The sequence below is a fragment of the Heterodontus francisci genome, chromosome 27 (assembly GCF_036365525.1).
Source record: "Heterodontus francisci isolate sHetFra1 chromosome 27, sHetFra1.hap1, whole genome shotgun sequence".
Taxonomy (NCBI): domain Eukaryota; kingdom Metazoa; phylum Chordata; class Chondrichthyes; order Heterodontiformes; family Heterodontidae; genus Heterodontus; species Heterodontus francisci.
In genome coordinates, this window is record NC_090397.1 from 69,382,769 (window position 1) to 69,395,246 (window position 12,478).

The 12,478-nt window shown below is 40.3% G+C and overlaps 1 protein-coding gene across 7 annotated transcripts in view; it reads right to left on the bottom strand.

Moving 5' to 3' along the window:
- Window positions 1-2,440: 2,440 nt before the first annotated feature.
- frmd4a (FERM domain containing 4A) overlaps window positions 2,441-12,478 on the bottom strand; it is a 688,700-nt gene continuing 678,662 nt past the window's right edge. For 6 of the 7 annotated variants that reach the window (XM_068059571.1, XM_068059569.1, XM_068059567.1 and 3 more), the window contains 2 exons: window positions 9,842-9,941; window positions 2,441-3,623 (listed from right to left, as the gene is read on the bottom strand). In XM_068059571.1, the coding sequence (XP_067915672.1) occupies window positions 3,521-3,623; window positions 9,842-9,941 (203 nt within the window). In that variant the 3' untranslated portion in view covers window positions 2,441-3,520. Of the gene's footprint in view, window positions 3,624-7,320; window positions 7,396-9,841; window positions 9,942-12,478 lie in introns of all 7 variants that reach the window. The other variant, XM_068059568.1, reaches the window with a different exon arrangement.

The window sequence follows — 12,478 nt, forward strand, 5'->3', positions numbered from 1 at the left end:
TGTAAATATGCTGATCTTTAGATTGAAGTTAAACCTCCTGAATTCTAATAGATTTGAAGATGCAAGGAATGAGTAATGGGGCAAGTCATTATGTGCAATAAAAGTTTGTTGACCGATTGAGTGAATTGAGCTATAGAAGTGTTATCAATGTTGCTTTGTTCTTCAGGTTGGATATTTACTTGCAGGTTTACCCAGTTTTATTATATTTACAGTTTTATACATTTGATGGAATTTAGCTGCGGGAGCAGAGGTGAAACATTTATCACAGAGCTTGTTCATTATATTCCCCCTTCACAGTTTTGTACTTTTCATTATCACTGATTTGTAACTGCAGGCTTAGGATGTATGTTGCTCTCTAGATTGGAAAATAAAGGTTATGGAATCCAGTGGGAAAATAGAATCTACGTTGAAAATTGGTATCAAATGGCATTTTGTTGACAGCAGTATACAGTGAAGCTGAGGCATTGGTACGTTATTAATTATATATGACAGATAACTTCCAGAACCACCACAGTTGCAAGCCTGCAACATTTTTTAACCTTTTAAAACTTCTCATTTTCAAATTCTTTGTAAAGTGAAACGGTGTGTGAAGCTGATTTACTGGCAGTGCCGGTTAGATTCCCAGGAGCAGAAGTAAAAGCCAAAAATATATATATATATATATATATAACAGACAATTCTTTGACAACTGTCATTCCAAGATAATGAGATCCGGGTGATGTTTGATCTTCAAATGTAATTTCATGTGTTTCTTGCACATGACAGTGGTGTTGTCTTGTTTTAGTGTTTCTAAACAAGATCAGTCAAATCACAGGAAGTTGCACACCCTTATCAATCACTTATGAGGCCTTCGATCTAAGTCTCCGTAGTCAGTATTTTCCTCACATATCAAGGCTATACCTCCTTCAAACAAAAACAATAAAAATGAGAAAAACGTGATAAATCTTTGCTCAAAATCAGTTATTTTCACAGTAATACAAGTTTCTTTTTGTGAAGTAGTTTCTCTCTCACCCCGGCCCCCTCTTGCTCTGCACTGTTTTCGGATAAGATCATGTCCTGGTCCCAGAATTCTACCAGTGATGCTTTTAAATCATCGGCTCAGTGATACATGAACCAAGTCTTTCAGTCTGCAGAATTAATATCTCGCCTATGGCAGCATGACTGAGAAAGAAATAAGTTGCATTTATATATCACCTTTCATATCCTCAAGAGATCTCAAACTGCTTCTCAGCCAATGAGTTTATTATGAAGTTTACTCGGGGTTGTGTAGTCAAATACAGCAGCCAATTGCCCCACAGCTAGTTCTCACAGACAGCAATGAGATAAATGATCTATTAATCTGTCCTGCTGGTGGCTGTTGAAGGGATTAATGTTGGGCAGGACATTGGAAAAACCTCCCTGCATTTTTTCAAATAGTGTCGGTGGATACTTTTTTCCCAGTGCACCCGAAAAGGTCAACGGAGCTTTCTTTCAATGCGTCATCAGAAAGATGGCGCCTTTGATAAGGCAGCTTTTCCCTCAGATGCTGTGTGAACACATAATTTTCTTGCACAGGGTCAAATGTACCACCAGAGCAAGTTAGCACTTGCAGCTAACCAACCGCGAGATACCTCTGTGCATTCCACATTCTGTTTACCAAGACAAGTGCCACAACCAAATTCGTGTAACATTCAGTAATAATTTATTTTGTTAATTTCAAGAACAACCAAATTCATTATCTTGAAAATGCTTCATTTAGGAATTGTTGACAACACTGTTCTGCAAAATGTAAAGGTACTATACAAATTCTTAATACAAAAAGAATAAATTAACAGCAGAATTTCACAATTCTGCATATTCTACACCATACATAGTCTTCTTTGATTAAAATGGAACAGAAACCAGGGGGAGGGGGAGAAAAGAAAAGACATTTTACATGCTCTTTTTTAAAATCTACAGCCATTTTCAGGGAGCAATCTACTGAATTCGATGTAACTACATTGCTTTAATTTACACAAACTTGTAATAAAACTATTGACATTTATAGATGTAAAACCCTACAACTATTCTAGTGGTAACTGTTTGTTGGGTAGCACCTGAATGTGGTTTGCTATGTCCAAACTAAAACTAATACTGATTTATAAAACATATTGGAATTTTAACATTTTCCACAATGGTAACTGAAACTGTAATTAGAAAAATCCGCCTCACAACAAATGCATGGTAGCGTCTGTAATTATTAGCCTCTCTTTTTAACTCAACACGAATCCTTCCTGGTCCTCTCACAAAGACAAACAGTGCTGTCTGGTTTTCTATGGCTTTCTGAAGCAATCCATTCTTGCTCATGGACCACACACAATGGTTCTGCTTCAGCTTACTAAGCAGCCTTTCTAACCAGGCATTCTCATCGCTGTTTCCCCTCCCACTCCGCACCACCTCCCCCCCCCCCCCCCCCCCCCACTCAAACAGGAATCCATCGAATATTCAGAAGCGGAGAGAAAAATAGCTCTCTTTATTTTTTTGGCAAGATCAGTGTCCTGCTCCAACAGTCACCTTACTAAGAAGTTGGTGGTTACACGGACGTAGCTTTACGTGCCAGCCACTGAATTATTTCTGATGAGTACTTCATGGGAAAATATTTGTAAAAAATTTGTGAGGCCTTCTAAGGGTTGACAACTTTCCAAGGTCTTGTCCCATAAATCAGCTAAAGCCCTTGAAGAGAATATACAATCGACAAGCTGATTCGAAGCTTAAAATAAGACTGGTATTGTACCCTATTGTAATATTTGTCCAGTCCAGAAATATGCAGATTAGGTTAAACTGTGTGCTTTTCTTTCACTTATTTCTGATATAATCAACGTACTAACTACGAGACCACACTTCTGAGCATCAAAAGCAGCCCATCCTGCCTCCATATAAGCCATCCATAAATATATTTCAAAACTGTGTTGCTTTATTATGGGAAAACTATCTTTCCTACATTCTGGCATTTCTTAATGTGAAGAATGCATTTTTAATATCTTTCACACCATGTATTATTATCTGCCAGAACCATTAATGAAACTAGAGATTGACAACTTATTATTTATCAGGTAACCAGTGGGCAACACTCATCAAATTCTTTCCCTTCAGCTTTAAGTTGGTCTTTGGTAATATTCAAGTAAACATAATGTTCGGTTAAATTCTGAAGTACTTCATTATTACACTGTCAGTATTATTTTCCACAAGGGAATAAAACAAAATCATACACACAGGCTTCAAGAATGGGAGGTCTGGTGTATACGATTCACAGTTTAAAAGCAGTGTGGCATTTTATTTATAAAGACCTTATTATAGTTGGCCAGTGGTTACCTGAGTGACAGCACAGTCTGTGGTACTTTAATTAGGCTTCATTTTGGCTTTGCTGATTGATTCCTTTTGTGAAAGTGCTTGGAGCTGCCGTTGCTGGTTAATGACTGTGCATAGAGTAAGGCAGTGACAAGGGACAGTGAGGTGATCACTGAAAGGTGTCAACATTTGTACTTTGATCTGAGGTCAGGTGTCAGACGAGAGTTCCAGGCTTGGCATTGTCACCTCCGTACCACTGAACATCTGCCAATTCTGAATAGAGAGGGGAGTCCAAGTAGCAAGTGTCCTGGTAGGGCCTACAAAGAGAAAAGACTAAAGTCAGGCAATAACACTGTTAACTATTTTGCAAATTCTTATTTTCAGTGAAAAGTCGTTAAAATATAGTTCACTACTTGTGATGCTCCTGAACCCACCATGGCAACATATTGGTTGCACAGCCTCATATTTTGCTACTCCTGGTTTAAAGAAAACAAAATGAGAATAGTTTACCGCAAATCCATGATGCACAGAGCCACGTTCTACTGGGAAAGCAATGCGGGTCCCAACTAGAGGTCTGATTTCTCTAAGACCACTGCTGTTGCTGCGAGGACAAGCAGCTGAGAGATGTGTTTTACAATATTCATTCTCACAAGGTGACAGAACTCAGCCAGATCCATGTAGGGAACTGACAAAATCCATCACAGTTGAGGGTGGCAGGCTTGAATATCAGGCAGCCTAAATGCTTGACCCTAACCTCTAAGCCATGTTGATGGGCAGCTTTGAAATCCTCTAGGTTTCATCTCATAAAACGGCTGGAACACTGTAAATCTAGACAAGTTTTCTGCTGTACAACTAACTCCTATTAGTTGTCAACTGAGCTAGATGAAAAACAGGGTATCAATTGAAATTCTGCAATTTAAGCATAAAGCTACTTTGTTTAAAAAAGTAACAGAAAATGAACGACAAACCTTCCTAAGATAGCTTTCTCACAGTGAGTTGAAATCAATACATTAATTTTCCTTCCTCTGAGAAAATGACAAAGTTATAAATTTCAACTGGTAAGTTAGCAGAGAACTTGCATGGCATGTCATAGCACGACGTGACTGAGCACCCTCAGGCACCATCTTTGTGCACAAATACACATTTAAAATGTGCCAACTTTTCATCAGTTGCAATTGAAAATCCTACACTCTCAATAGTTTGACCATCAGTGTTCTGTCAGAATAACAGACACAAACAATTTTCGACAGCTGAACAACCACTCCATTAAGACGTCCTCCAGGTTAAACCTTTATGGTCCTTTGTATAACGTGTGGGGGCAAGCCAGGTTTTCAACGTTAATGAGAGGGAGAAGACTCTCCATCAAGGCAGCATCTTAACTGCATAAACACAGTCTATAAAATCACCTCAGGAGACTGATCGAAAATAAAATACAGAATTCATCAGCTCAATATAATGATATTTCATGGTAAGCCAGCCAACCAACACTTTCTAAAGGGATTAATTCTACCCTTTCATTGTCCACTGAGAGTTAATGGAAAGCATTTGATTTTTATTTATGAAAAAGCAATGAGTTCAACCCTTTATTGTTTTTTTTAATTTTAAATGCATTGAAAAAGTTTTCAAGGCATGAACTCTTCATTCATGAGATGTGGGCATTTATCATCTATCCTTCATTGCCCTTGAGAAGGTGATAATGAACTGCTACCAACTCAGTGGTTTGCTAGGCCATGTTAAAAGTCAACCACACTGCTGTGGGTCTGGAGTCACATACTGGCCAGATCAGGTAAGGACAGCAGATTTCCTTCCTCAAAGAGCATCAGTGAACCAGATGGGTCTTTACAAGAACGGGGTTGTTATATGGTCACCATTACAGATATTGGCTTTTTATTCAATTAACCAAGTTTAAATGCTATGCTGGTAGGATTTGAACTCAGAGCTCTAAATCATTAACCCAAGCTACCTGATTACAAACCCAGTAACATAGCCGCTATGCTACCATACCTCCCAGGCTATGGGTAGGTGGTCAAGGACAGCCTCCAGTGCTTTCCCAAGTGGTTTGATAGCATCACAGTAGGCATTACCTTTCAGGTTAATGTCCACACATGCTCACTGTCAAGTATAGGAACGCAAGATCAATAGGAGCAGGAGTAGGCCATTCGGCCCATCGAGCCTGCTCCACCATTCAAACAGATCATGACTGATCATCTACCTCTATGCCATTTTTCCTCAATATCCCCATATCCCTTGATGTCATTAGTACTCAGAAATCGATCGGTTTCTGTCATGAACGTGCTCAATGATTGAGCTTCCACAGCCCTCTGGGGTACAGAATTCCAAAGATTCACCACCCTCTGAGTAAAGAAATTCCTCCTCATCTCAGTCTTAAATGGCCTGTCCCTTATTCTGAGACTGTGTTCCCTGGTTCTAGACTCACCAGCCAGAGGAAACATCCTATCCACATCTACCCTGTCACACCCTGTAAGAATTTTGTCAGTTTCAATGTGATCACCTCTCATTCTTCAAAACGCTAGAGAATACAGGCCCAGTTTCTGCAATCTCTCCTCATAAGACAATTCCACCATCCCAGGGATCAGTCTGGTGAACCTCCGTTGCACTCCCTCTGTGGCAAGTATATAATTCCTTAGATAAGGAAACCAAAACTGTACACAATACTCCAGGTGCGGTCTCACCAAGGCTCCATACAATTGCAGCAATACATCTTTACTCCTGTACTCCAATCCCCTTGCAATAAAAGCCAACATACCATTTGCCTTCTTACTTGCTTGCTGCACCTGCATACTAGCTTTTAGTGACTCTTGAACAAGGACACCCTTTGGACATCAACACTTCCCAACCTCTCACCATTTAAGAAATACTCTGCCTTTCCATTTTTTCTACCAAAGTGGATCACTTCACATTTATTCACATTACATTCCATCTGCCATGTTCTTGCCCATTTATTCAGCCTGTCAAAATTCCCTTCAAGCCTCCTTGCATCCTCCTCACAATTCACATTCCCACCTAGTTTTGTGTCATCAGCAAATTTGGAAATATTACATTCGGTCCCCACATCCAAATCATTTATATAGATTGTGAACATCTGTGGCCCAAGCACTGATCCTTGTGGTACCTCACTAGTAACAGCCTGCCATCCTGAGAATGACCGATTTATTCCTACTCTTTGCTTTCTGTTAACCAATTCTCAATCCATTGCAGTATATTACCCCCAATCCCATGTGCTCTAATTGTGTTTACTAACTTCCTGTGTGGGACCTTATCAAAAGCCTTCTGAAAATCCAAATACACCACATCCACTGGTTCTCCTTTATCTCTGCTACAAGTAACATCCTCAAAAAACTTCAACAGGTTTGTCAAACATGATTTCCCTTTCATAAATCTATGTTGACTCTGCCCAATCATATCATTATTTTCCAAGTGTCCATTTATCACATCCTTTATAATAGATTCCAACATTTTCCCTACTAACAGTTCTCTGTTTTCTCTCTTGCTCCCTTCTTAAATAGTGAGGTTACATTTGCTACTTTCCAGTCTGCAGGAACCCTTCCAGAATCTATAGAATTTTGAAAGATAACTGCCAATGCACCCACTATCTATATAGCCAGGTAGTATACCCTATCAGTATGGAATAAATACAGAGCAATCAGGAATAAGGCAACTCTGAGCAAACTGGAACACCTCAACTGCTGAACAGAAGATAATAGATGACTTAGCACAAACTAGGAAATCTTCTGGTCTCTGCAACTTAGTGCTACAGCACACAATGCATTTATTCACTAAAGCCACTGGAGGGACTATGAAAATAAAGTTTCTCCTGAAATAAAACGATGGATTGCTTTTTCAGTTTTATGTCTGCCACAAAGGTTTGATTTCAATAAAGAGCATTTTTTTTGTAATAAGAAAGAAACTAAGAATACCACAACCATATTACTAACAGTTACACAGCACAAAGACAGTGAGGGGCGTTAAAGCGCATAACTAATGTTACTGTACCTCTATTTTACAGGGCTTTGGTGAGTTGGAGATTGAGTCTGTTCATCATGAGGTATGCTCGTTTCTGTTGTACCTCTACAGGAGGGCAGGTGAAAAGAGGAGCAGATAAGACTGAATATTAGTAAAAAGAAAGCGAGGAAAATGTTAGTTAGAATTTGTGGTTAGAAAGTTAGTAAGAAACTTGGTTATTTAATATTTTTATTGTTAAAATGATGAAGAATTAGGACTGCAACATTGAAACTACTTTAGTTTACACTATAGTCAGACTTTTCACATTCTGTTTAAATTTTTGCTTCCATGCAAGTTCTGAAGACATTGAACAGTGAATACATATGCTACAAAAAGATTATCTGACACAAAATACAATGTGCTGCACCCTTTCCCTTACACAATCTTCATCCCCAACTCTGACGTTTATTGATAATTATCAAAATGGTTGATATCCTTTAATAGATCTGTTAAAATCAAACTTCTGAGCTTTTTTCATAGAATCATAAAATCATAGAATGGTTACAGCACAGAAGGAGGCCATTTGGCCCATCGTGTCCATGCTGGGTCCCTGCAAGTATTTCCCCTTCATGTGCTTACCAATCCCCTTTTGAAAGCCACTATTGAATCTGCCTCCACCACACTCTCAGACAGATCCTAAACACTTGCTGCGTAGAAACGTTTTTCTTCATCTCGCCATTGGTTCTTCGACATCCTCTGATTCTTGATCCTTCTGCCAATGGAAATAGCTTCTTTCTATCTGCTCTGTCTAGGTCCCTCATGATATTCTCCTCTCTCAACCTTCTCTTCTCTAAGAACAACTGCCCTCAGTTTTGTGGAAATTCTTGCCCTGCAAATGTAATGTTTGTATCCACGATCTACACAGTAAGCAGATAATTGAATATTTGAATTAAGGCTCGGTCACAGAAATGCTACACCTTCCTTAACTGAGACACCTAAAGCATGACCTGGCATCACACGATGAGACCCACTGTTTTCAATGGGGGTGTAATAGTGAATTTGCAGCCCATTTTGGACCTATCCCAATTTCTATCTGCATTGAAGTCAGTGACGCCACCAGTTTTACACTATTGCAACAAGGACCCCAGATGCATCCCCAGAAGGGAAGTGAAGATGTCGTGCCAGGTGCCTCTTGTGTACTCTGTACTGACCCATTACAGAACAGAACAGGCAGAAACCCAGATGCACGTTGCCCGAGGAATTACTTGGCCAGGGACAGTGTTTATAGCACATGGAGCAAGCTGGAGATAAACCAAACATGGTCACTCCAAAATCACATCACAACCCAGCAAACAGTCGAAGTGATTAATGAGTGGCATTTTAACTGGTGGAAAGATAGCAGTGTTCTTCTGATGCTGCTGGAGATATGCTGTAATTATCTGAGTTGAAACACTTGCCTTAAATGCAATAAATATTTTATTTGTAAAGGTAGTTTTTCTCCATTGGAATTTAAAAAAATGAATGTTGCAAGTTCAAATACAGGTCAAGTTTAAATTGTCCCCAACATAAAATTCATATGTACTGTGGTACACAGTGCACTGCTTAAAAAAGTTATTTCACTCCTTTCATACACAGAAAAGATTTTTTTAAATGCGCTGGTTATTTAGAAGCTTTTAGGAACTGCAAGAGAACCGAGGTAAATGAGAGCAGCAGAAGTGGAAAAGTGTTTAAATCCTGGAGATAAGAAAAGCACAATTGCTGGAGGCTTGACCTAATACCAGAAAATACTGGAAATGTACAGTTAGTATGTGAAAGAGAAATCAAGGCTAGCTTTTCTGATGAACAGTCCCGTCTCATTTTCTAACCTGCCAAAAGGTGAGACCTTGGACACTGTGATCTTCTTGAACTTGACTGCCTTTAAGGCTCAGAGAGGAATGTTCTAGGATATTTCGACACACTCCCCTTGAGTTGGCTTAGGGTTTTTAAAATCTTATTTTTCAATTTTCCCAGGGGATTACACAACTAGAGGTGGGAGGGGACTTACTTGCGTCATGACGGTTTGGGTCATGCTTGCTAACCAGCCTTTTTTTTCAGACACTGATGGATCTGCTGTGCATTTCCGATGTTTTGTGTTTTCACTTTCTGGCATTTAATTCCGTCAAAGAAGACGCACAAATGCAACTCCCAACTTGCAACAGAATGGCTAATAATATGGGAGTTTTACCCGCTCATCATACAATTAAACAGAGCAAAATAAATGTTAAGCAATGTGCAAATGTTATCCCTGATAGCAACTATCATTACTGTTGTAAGGTATTGTGAGACAGCTGTTACTATGCATCCAACTGCTCATGTCAACTTGACTGTCAAGTTAGAAAACTGTAAAAAAAAAGTCTGCTAAGCAGAACACCTTTGATGTGACAATTCTGGAAGAGGAGAGATATCTTTGTGATCAAATTGCTATTCAAACTGTGCTTTAGGAGTCTGGGTGTGGACAGTTTGTGTGATGTGAGTGGAAGCTTTTATAATGAACAAAGACAATAAACTCTGTCCCCCAGACTGCATGACTCACCCACTCTGCCAGGACACAATGTGGTGTGGACTGCTCGATGGAGAAGAAACTACCAATTCAGCAGACTGTGTTGTGCTCCTTTGATTGCGAGGTGAGACAGCTTGAAAAGGAAAAAAGACACAATGAAGGTCAAACAGAGATCTAAAGAATAGACAATGCGAAGCATAACTTCACTGGAGACAGAAAATAAGTTTGACTAATGGAATATTTTTAGGATTAAAGTATTAGATTCAGCATTAACCGCACGCACAAAGGCAGATATAAACTATTCTGATGTAACGTTTTTCCAAATGCAATGCAATTGTTTTGAGAGAGACCAGATGCATTGTGTGTTAAGCTGGGTTCAAACTGAATGTTTGCTACACCCATTTCCTGTAAACTGGTCCTTGCTTCTTAGGAAAATGTGCAACTAGTTCTGGTCCTGAAAATGTAATTTTGTTTGAGTTTCCCGCTCTTAAGATGCACATTTTTATACACAGATTCTAAAAGTATTCTGAAGTGTTTGCAGTTATCTTGGCGTAGTTCCTTTCGGTTGTCCTATAATTTGATTCTTGTTCATAAAATTCTTTTTTCTTTTGGGCCTCCTTATCTCGAGAGACAATGGATACGCGCCTGGAGGTGGTCAGTGGTTTGTGAAGCAGCGCCTGGAGTGGCTATAAAGGCCAATTCTGGAGTGACAGGCTCTTCCACAGGTGCTGCAGAGAAATTTGTTTGTTGGGGCTGTTGCACAGTTGGCTCTCCCCTTGCGCCTCTGTCTTTTTTCCTGCCAACTACTAAGTCTCTTCGACTCGCCACAATTTAGCCCTGTCTTTATGGCTGCCCGCCAGCTCTGGCGAATGCTGGCAACTGACTCCCACGACTTGTGATCAATGTCACACGATTTCATGTCGCGTTTGCAGACGTCTTTATAACGGAGACATGGACGGCCGGTGGGTCTGATACCAGTGGCGAGCTCGCTGTACAATGTGTCTTTGGGGATCCTGCCATCTTCCATGCGGCTCACATGGCCAAGCCATCTCAAGCGCCGCTGACTCAGTAGTGTGTATAAGCTGGGGGTGTTGGCCGCTTCAAGGACTTCTGTGTTGGAGATATAGTCCTGCCACCTGATGCCAAGTATTCTCCGAAGGCAGCGAAGATGGAATGAATTGAGACGTTGCTCTTGGCTGGCATACGTTGTCCAGGCCTCGCTGCCGTAGAGCAAGGTACTGAGGACACAGGCCTGATACACTCGGACTTTTGTGTTCCGTGTCAGTGCACCATTTTCCCACACTCTCTTGGCCAGTCTGGACATAGCAGTGGAAGCCTTACCCATGCGCTTGTTGATTTCTGCATCTAGAGACAGGTTACTGGTGATAGTTGAGCCTAGGTAGGTGAACTCTTGAACCACTTCCAGAGCGTGGTCGCCAATATTGATGGATGGAGCATTTCTGACATCCTGCCCCATGATGTTCGTTTTCTTGAGGCTGATGGTTAGGCCAAATTCATTGCAGGCAGACGCAAACCTGTCGATGAGACTCTGCAGGCATTCTTCAGTGTGAGATGTTAAAGCAGCATCGTCAGCAAAGAGGAGTTCTCTGATGAGGACTTTCCGTACTTTGGACTTCGCTCTTAGACGGGCAAGGTTGAACAACCTGCCCCCTGATCTTGTGTGGAGGAAAATTCCTTCTTCAGAGGATTTGAACGCATGTGAAAGCAGCAGGGAGAAGAAAATCCCAAAAAGTGTGGGTGCGAGAACACAGCCCTGTTTCACACCACTCAGGATAAAATAGTTAATTATATACCACACAGATCATTAATTAGCGTATTATTACATTATCACTAAAAAAATTGTTTCCTGTATGAATTATTATCTATTTCCCATCTTTAAGTTTTTGTGTACATGTCATACCCATTGCGAGGAAGGACAATGAACCATGTGAGGGTCCTCTGTAAAGAAGACTTGCATTTATTTAGCACCTTTCACAACCTCAGTATATCCCAAAACACTTTAAGCCAATGAAGGACTTTTTTGGAGTGTCATCACTGTTGTAATGTAGAAAGTGCAGCAGCCAATTAGTGCACAGCAACCTCCCTAAAACAGCATTGTGATAATTAGTAACCCATATGAGGGTGCAAGAGGGACCCCAGGGCAAGTTTCCTTTCTTGTGGGGAGGTGCTCAGCTACTGGTCCGCGACTCTCAACAATGACACAGGTGAGAATAGTAACGCATCGTAATGCTCCACATTGTAGCCATTTGGAACTCCAACATATGGTGCTACTGGGTCAACTGAGTAAATTCAAGTAGAGCATAACCCAGTCACATACCTCGTACCTCGTAAACAAAACTCAGATAGTTAGAGACACTGTCAGTACACAACAGCAACTCAATCCATTGTGTCTTAGAGCAATGTAAAATAAGAGTAAATTTCAGACAGCATCTTTGCATCTACAAGGAGAGTAACTCTCTGCCAGTCATTCATTATTCTTTATGATATACAAGGAATACTGGTTTGATTGTTAAAATAGTGGACAGATAAAAGTCCTCTATTGTACTTTCCCTGCAAGCAGAACAAATGATATATTATATCCTGTAACTGCCCAACATTGTAATTAAGATGGTAGAGTTAGGCTTGTCAAACAGGTTGCCAAAAAGCACA